At 27.3% G+C, this 9279-nt stretch overlaps 1 protein-coding gene across 1 annotated transcript; it reads left to right on the top strand.

Annotated features, from left to right (window-relative positions):
• Positions 1-1447: 1447 nt before the first annotated feature.
• Positions 1448-5151, top strand: LOC112690199 (zinc finger protein ubi-d4-like; the record flags this gene model as incomplete). Its single annotated transcript, XM_025564155.1, is given in 5 exon segments — positions 1448-2038; positions 3155-3264; positions 3352-3540; positions 3851-4029; positions 4978-5151. Coding segments are annotated over 5 exon segments (699 nt in total), but the record flags the coding sequence as incomplete, so codon positions are not given.
• Between the last annotated feature and the right edge of the window lie 4128 nt (positions 5152-9279).

Genomic DNA, 9279 nt, shown 5'->3' on the forward strand with positions numbered 1-9279 from the left:
CTTTTTTAACACTTATCTGTGTTTTGAAAGTTTCGCTTGTGTTTTATCTAATTTTTCACTAAGTATGGACTGAATATTCAATCAAAATAATATATATTATTTATCGTTATGGGACATATAAACGTTATAAGCTATTGAGCGTTTAACGCTATTAATAATTTAAACGTTATTCAATTTAAGCGTTTAAACGTTATACAAATTTAAACGTTTAAAAAAATTTCCGTTTACCGTTATTGCCAGTTAAAACTTAATGAAAAATTTAGCGTTTTGCGTTATTTAAATTAGTGTAAAATTTGAAACGTTTTCAAATGTAGTAATACTATAAATTAAATCATAATTTTTGTTTCTTAATAAAATACTCATTACTTATATAAAAATTGTCTTGGTCTAAACATTCTCGGAGAGGGGAGCGATTGCCCTCATCGCCCCCCCCCCCAAATACGCCACTGTACAACAATAATAAATACCTGATATTAGCTTATACAAGATACGACAGAGAATTAATAATATCATTTAAAAAAGAGATGATTTAACGGTATTCGAAATACAGTATTCAGAATACTCGTTAAAAGTATTCAAAATACTTTGTTGAATACTTTCAAAAAAAGTTTTTAAAAAGTATTCGAAATGCTTAAAAAATATTCTGAATACTACCCAAGTCTGCATATTATAATAATAAAATTTAAAATTATTTGTAATCCGACAATATTTTGGTCGTATATAAGATAAAACAAGAACGTCGGCAGAAAAGTATTGATGAAATGATAAATTATTTGAAATAAAAATCTAAAAGTATAAAATGGAATAAATAATACGCCATTAAAACAAAAGAACTCGAAATGTGCGTTATTATGTAAAATAAAATTTCAAGACTAGCTTTGTGAAACGAGTATGTTACGAATTTGTTTCGTATTCTGTTATTTTTGTGATTGCGCGAAACAAATATGTAAGTGCTACAAGCCTTCTGCCCGACTAATAACTAATATTATTCCGAGTCATTACATGAATTAAAAATTCCGCGTGAATATTTCCATTGATATCTCGATTATAATAATATAAACCTATTCGAGTAACAACAAATACTACATAAATTGAATATTTCCAGTGATATTATGAGAATATTTCGATTAGACACGCATAACTGGATTATGAAAACAATTCGATTGTGGCCACCGGTGTAGTTAACGAGCGCACGTTCCGTTCAAATAATGTTCGTGCGCAACGTAGGCGCTGTTGAGAACATCGGCGGCGATGTTAAACGAAACGTTGTACGTGTAGCTACGTACCTAAGCGCGCTGACACGCAGCAACGTTCGAGGAGTTTACAGCAGCTTCGCGCGTGGAGGTGTGCGTGAGGAAACCGTTCGGAGTTGGTTGGAGGACGCCCGCCGTCCCCGTTGACGGTGAACGTCCCGTTGTCGTCAGGTTGGTACACCGGTCAATCCCCGCCGCCGATCGATCGGCGCCCGAACCGTAGACGCGGACGCGCTAGGAAAACGTTTCGTGCACGACGACGGTGTTTGCGGACGCGTCGCCGCCGTCCCCATCGACTTTTCGTTCACCGAACCACTCGGGCCGCGCGTCACCGTCGCTCTCCATCCGGCACCACCGGACCGTCCAATGTTCACTGTGTCCGCGCGCTGCGCATCCGGCCGCCGTCGGCCCGTCGTCCCGTTTTCCGTTCGTTCGCGTCTACTGGTTCCCGTGTAACGTTTTACACTCCATATCAATTGTGTGTGTGGGCGCGCGCGCGTGTGTGTATGTGTGTTTGTGTGCGTGTTTGTGTCGATTCTTTTTGTCCTCCTCGTCTATTGTTGGTCTCGCTGCCATTCCGCGTCCTCTCATGTAGTTAACGTATGCATAACAACACACGGATCGTCAATTATTAAATTCGTCGTCCCGCGGCCATTACTGTTATTGCCGTCATCACGTCGCTCTACGCGAGTTTCTGCCGACCGTCGCCGAGCGCGGTTGTAGCCAGTGCACCGAACCATGGCAATCCCCGATATCAAACCCAATTTCGTCAAGAGCGTCTCCTGGTAAGTATTTAACACTTTAACCCTCCGCCATCTTCCCTCTTATTCCCATTTTTTTTTTTTTTTTGTTATGTTTTTCCACGTAGTCCGATGGATTCAAGCGAAGAAATTAACCTTCATGGTTTCAGTTGCTTTTGATTAAATAGATATTCTTACTATACTTTGTCCAGTGACATAGCTGCGCGACCAAAATTAGTTCATTTATGCACATTCCCTGTCCGTTTCTAGCTATACATCTCCCCATTGAAACCATTTTGATAATGACTATCAATAATTTATTATTGACCTAATAATATAATCAAGTGGTTGTTTACTGATTAGTTGTATTCAGAACGATTTGGTAGCTAAGAGTGGAAAATGAGATCTTGGTGACAGTTCGATCATTATTCTACATGCACAAAACAGGCATGTTCTCTTGTTGAACATACTATAATACATAATTCGATCACGGTATATAGAATGCTATCGTTACCTATTTTGCTTACATTTTAACTACTCTTTAATAAAAACAGCATAACTACTTTGGTAGTTACTATTTGATGGATATGTTTACATTTGAGATAATTTCTGATATATACAATACTATTTGATTAATCTATAATGTATAAACCAGTACATAGTCATTCTTATGAAAATATTTCTCATATTTTTAAGTATTACTAAATTATTCTACCATTTTATGTTCCAAAAAAACAATCTCTTTCTCAAATAGTAGAAGTTGATGTTTTTTGTTAATTTATATTTGGGTAAACTTTTTAATACTTTCATTCAAATCATAAATTCCAGAGTTTTGATTAAGTGTTGAATTCAACTCAAATATAGTTTTATTGGCGTCATTTTGGCATTGGAGTTGGGAATCATTCCCCATAAAAATAGTAATTGTTGATTGAGATTTTACTTGGCAGTTGAAAGACTTTTGTATTCTATCCGTACATCATTCCCTAAATTACCATTATATAATATATATTTGTCATGTTTGTTTTTTTATCCAAAATATATATTACATAGAAACCTGTAATAATTGTAATATATAGATATCATCAAATTTACCATTGTAGTAATAATAAAAAAAAGTTTAAAATCTCAACTTCCTATTAATGTTATATTTTTTTATTTTAGTTTTATCAATGATCTATCCTACCGAGAAGCTGTTGAAAATTCTGTAAATTATAATACAAGATTATGTATAGAGCGACGATTAAGAATGCCTTTTTTGGATACACAAACAGGTATCATTTATTAAAAATATTTTTTTATTCTGCAATACTATTGCATTGTTATTGATTTATCTTGAATTTATATTTAAATATTTTCAGGTGTAGCCCAAACCCATTCAAGTCTCTTAATGCATGAAAGACAACGTATGCCTGGTCTAAATAATGGACAAGTTTATACATATCCTTCCAAAAGATGGAAGAAAAAGAGGAGACAATATTTGTTAAATACTTGTAATAACAGTTCAGTAAACTCTTCATTATTTAATTCAACAAGACGTAAGGAATCTGGTAAGTCTATTATAATTAAAATTAAATGTGAGTAGGCTAAAGTCAAAATTCACATGTTTCAGAAATCACTTATTTCAGAACTTGAAACTTAACTCAAAAAAAAATATATTTAAACAACAAAAATCATTTTTTATGAAAGAATTGTGTTTTTTCGACATAAATTATACAATAATCATGTATTTTAGTTTTATTTAATGTTACGGTACCTTTCCTTGTTGTTTTCTGAAAAAGGTGATTTTTGGAACTTGTGACTTTTGATTTAGCCTACTCATGTAATCATTGACATAATTCTTAAATTCATTTCTTAAAGGATTAACAAGTGGAGGTGATTCAGGTGATGGAACTAATTCTTTTAATATTGATTTGAATACTGGAGACAGCCAAAATGCTATTTCAAATAATGAAGATAGTAAAGATAGCCTTGGAACAAACACTATAGTATCCAAAGATGATCAAACCAACCAAAATAGCTCCAATACTAAAGTATCTGTGAGTACCCAGGGATCGGCAGTATCTTGGATACATTTTTATTTTGTACCTTGTATCTTAACATTTGTGTGTTGTATCTTGTATTTTTTTTCATTTTCTTTATGTATGTAAGGATACAGATGAAAATAAATTATTTTCTAAGAAAAAATAAAATAAAATTTTAAATTTATATAATGTAATTTACTTGGTTGATTAATGTAAGCACTAAATTAAGTTTAAAGAACTAGAGACGTTTTTAAAGCTAAATTAGGAAAAATTATTTATTCGGTACTATACAATTTTGTGTTCTTCAGCACTAATAGAAAGAATGTTTTCTTGTGCTAGCTTTATACACAACATGTTCTAGGTTATGTGATAAAATGTTCCAAAATTTAATATTTTTTCAAAATAATTTTTTACTTTTAAAATAAAGTAATAATTTAAAAAGATAATAGGCCGAACCATTATTATTATTATTATCACTGCACCTCATAATGTTTGTTTTTTTATTTTATTGAAAATAAACATTATTGAAATACAATTATTTTAATACTTAAATAGTAATTTTTTTTAAAAAAAATAGTGTCTTGTATCTAGATACATTTTTCAAGTATCTTAACCATCCCTGTGAGTACTAACCTATTAACTAAGTTTTACATTGATATTATTTTATAAATACTCATGATCAAATAGTAATTACTTAGTATTTAATAATGATGATGTAGGTAACAAATTTAATTTATAGGCTTGATCAAGATGAATAAAAATACTAAGGAATCAAATAGTTTTTATCATGAATGTATTGAAAGGAAATACCTGAAAATTTTTATTTTTATTCCAATTTTTATTTATATTTATTCATAGTTAAAAGTAAAAAAAATTAATTATTAACTATAAACATAAATAATTATTATTTAACTTGGTATAATATACAAGTATGGTGTAGTATATTAATTATTTTTGTTTCAGGAATGGTATTATGATGAATTTGAAATGCAAGAAATAGAAGGATTTGAAGAACCAGATGCAGATTCTGATTATGATTACGAAGAAAGTTATACTAAACGAAAGAGACGAAAAATTGGAAAACCTGGCCGTAACAGTACTAATAATGAAAGTACTAGTGGTCGTCGTAGTACAAAGGTGATACATAAATACATAAATAATTAAAATTATTGATTACATTTTCTGACTTTAAAAATTTTTGTTCCAAATATATTTTATACAGGTTAATTTTTTTTGTTATAAACCAGTCAATAATGATAAGTATAAGGAATTTCAAAATAATTATATTTAAACTTTCCAGGTTTTACTGTTTTACAATGTGTTATAATTTTGATAATTTTGACCCTCATTTGATAAAATACTATCATGTTTTGATTATCAAATGGCAACAGCTATTTTCAATAAAAAAAAATCTATGAATATATTGAAAAAAAATTTAATGTTTATAGTATTAAATTGAATAATCTGTTTGTGATTTATTAACATTAAAATTTTCACAACAATTCTGAACATTATTTTTTTTATCTGGATAATATTTATTTAATTTTTTTCGCAATTTTTTTTACTGAACTCTAAGGAATTTCTACTATATAAATAATATATATAAAACATCTATTATCATTTTAACAATAATTTTAATTAACATTTTTGTTATCATTTATCATCATTTATATATATATATAAAACACATCTTATAAAATAGTATCAAACATATTATTGAACTGATTTAAACCATACTTAAGGAAAATAATAGGAGACTATTAATCAGAATTATATGAGCCCTAAAAGAACAAAATGGAATATAAATGTAATCATAATATGAAAACGCTTTAATTATTCTTGTTTTAATTGTTATGATGTCTCTCTCATTCTTTTCATAAAAAATAAATAATTACAATTCAATCTATGTATACTAAAAAAAAAAAGGTAAAATAGATAATTTATTTTGATTACACAAATAAATAACAAGAATAAAAGAATTAGGATAGCTCTCAGGCAAATAACCTTTATCAGACTTATATTTTAATTTTTTTAACAAGTACTTTGGGGAACTGAGCCTTATCTTATCAATCTGAGGGGCTATACTCTCAGATTTCTTTGTTCATTGTGCTTAACCGACTTTCTATTGATAATTACATATTTTATTCTGATATATAATTTTTGTATAATGTATGATTTATGCATTTTATTTCAAAACTATTATGTGTTGATAAACTTCCAAATTATAAACAGTAATTTAGTATTAAATTATCAAAGGCAATGAACACATTGGTTATCAATAATTTTTTACTAGATTATAAACAAATTTTGTTATGCAAATGTTTGCAAGATTTAAGTAAGGTATAACTAATAAAAAATAATAACACTTAAAATTTTCTTCACCACCCTAGATAAATTAATAAAAATTAAATGAACGAAACTTTCCTCTGACCAAAACTGGTCACCGCCACACATCCCCCACTCAAAACCACAAAATTAGTATGCGCCCGATCAACAAGTCGGAAATCGTTGGTAATGAGCAACTTGTGTGGAGGAAATTACACATGATTGCACATTTTTTTTTATCAGAATGCAATTAAAAAAAAAAAAAAAAATTATAATTATTTATATTATTTTATATAAAAAATGTTTATACTAAATTGATTCTGTTTATTTAAAAATTTAAATATAATATAGAAATATGTTTATTTTATTTCATATTAATTTGTAAAGTTGTCAGATATGTACCAATAGCAAACAATATAAATTTTCATTAATTATTGGTCAAATTGAGCTGTTAAGTCATAGAGTTGACTGTTATTTTTAATTTATTATACTAATTCTAATAATTGCCACTGACATAAAATTAAAATATTTTAACCACGATTATTATTTATCAATAATATTCCAATTTATTAATTTTAGATTAAACTTAAAAATTATACAAATACAATTAATTAAAAATACAGTTTTTGGCAATGTATAAAATCTAACTCCTATACATAATAATGCTCATTAGATAGAAGTGCTTATGTATATTTTTAATTAAATTGTTAACTTAAATACAACATAAAAACATTACTAAAAAATTTGTATTGAAATAATTAGTTTTATATTTAAAATAATATTCATTATTTAGTATTTACTTAAAAATGTATTCTGTAATTAAACTTATAAATGTTTTCTCCCAACTATTTGGGGTTGGTCACCTTTGTCTTAAACCTCCACTCATCTTGATTTTCTGCATCCCCTACACAAACATCAACAGCCCTCATATCATTCTCAATTGTATCCAATCATCTCTTTTTAGTTTTTCTCTTTCTATTTTCCATTCAACATTCATATTCATAATCACTCTTACTGCTTGAATATTAATTTTACTATTCAATTTAGATAAAATTTAATTTTTATTGTTGGGTTTGATAAATTGCTTATAAACAGAAATTGAATGAATATTTATATGTTTAATAAGTCTCAAAAAAATTACTTAAATTAAATACTGTAAATATTAAAATTATTTTTTTCAATAAGTTTATAAATTTTCATTATTAAAAATAGATGTTGCTATTTGAAAATCAAAATGTGATAGTGTTTTATCAAATAAGGGAGGCAGTTAAAAACATCAAAATTTTAACACAATATATAACAGTAAAACCTAGAAAGTTTAGAAGTAAATTATTTTAAAACTCCTAATAATTACCAAGATATTGACTATTACATAATAATAAAAATTGCATTGTATATTATATAATACAGTAGAGTAGCTATTATTTATACAGTCGAGTGTTCCATGTAATTATGAAATTAATTTTGTAATTCTCTTCTTGTATTAACTATATTGGTTTCGTAGTTGGGCAAACACTCTTTACTCTTCCCTGTTTCAACCTCCTTAGTTCGAATATAATATGTGATTTATAATAAAAAATTAGTTCTTGGATATTATTTATGACAAACAAATTTCCTTAAAATTAGTAATAAGAAAAAAAAAAGTTAAAATAGTACACATTTTAAGAAAAATAATGGTGGAAAATATCAAAGAATTAAAAATATTCCTCTGTACATTAAATCATCACATAGGCTTTTATTTTATGTATTTATGTAATATATGTAAATTGTGTGTATATTATGCAATTTTTAGATTTAATGAATTACATTTTCCTGTAGTAAGTAGATGTTAGATTAATTGTATTTCAATTATAAAATTATTAAATTAGCTGGAGTGAGTGGTATACTCAACATGGTTTATCTTCAAGCATATTTTTAGTGTATAGTACATTTGCAATTATTTTTCTTATCTTAATATTTATGTTTATTTGGTTAATTCTAGATATAACAAAAATTAATCGTTTATAACTTATATTGTATGGATGCCACCTGTAAACTAGTCAACAATTTTTATTTTTCATATTTTCTATACATCATAATTGTCTGCCTCTATCATATGGATAACTTAAAAATTTATAATTATCTATTTCCCACATATCGATCTAATTAATTCATGCCCTAATGATTTTAGTTCATCATAAAGTCTTTTTTTAATTGTCTTTCCCACTATTTTTATTTTGGCTTCCAAAGTTTTAAAAAATTGAACCACATCAATTAGAAACATACAAATAAACTAAGTTTAATTTTCTGATATGTTAAGTTTACTATTATGATATTAAGTATTGGTGTTGGTATTAAGTAAAAAAGCAGAAAATTAGATTGTAAGGGGCAGATTCCAATAAGTTTTTAAAATCAATATTATATTAATTAATCATATGGAAGTAAATATATAGATCTAATTCCACATTACTGTGTTTATGGTAGATGAAGAAAAAAAAAATCATATCTTGGAATGCCCTTAGTGTCCTTAGTTTATATACTATATACTATATATATAATATTCAAGTATTAATATAAAATACAATAAATCAATAACTCCCTTACAATTAGTGTTTTTGAATTCTGAATGATTTTCTTGCCTTTCTCTCTTATCAACTAAAATCGAATTATTGATTGATATAAAGCATGCACATTTATTGTTTAAAAAAAATGTGTGATATGATACAATTTAGGCTATTCTTAAAGACAAGTGGAATATTTAGTATGTTAATATGTAATTTAACTAATTTTATTTTAATAAAATCATATAAAATTGATCTCAATTAGTATAAATAACTGGTGCTCTACTGAACTTTTTTTTATGTTAATTAACTAGCAAATAAAATGCATACATAATTATTCATTTTATTCATATTTTTTTTTAACTTTATTAATATATAAGGGGTCAACATCTGGAAGAGG

Source organism: Sipha flava, unplaced genomic scaffold (assembly GCF_003268045.1).
Source record: "Sipha flava isolate LNK unplaced genomic scaffold, YSA_version1 49429_pilon_pilon, whole genome shotgun sequence".
Taxonomy (NCBI): Eukaryota; Metazoa; Arthropoda; class Insecta; order Hemiptera; family Aphididae; genus Sipha; species Sipha flava.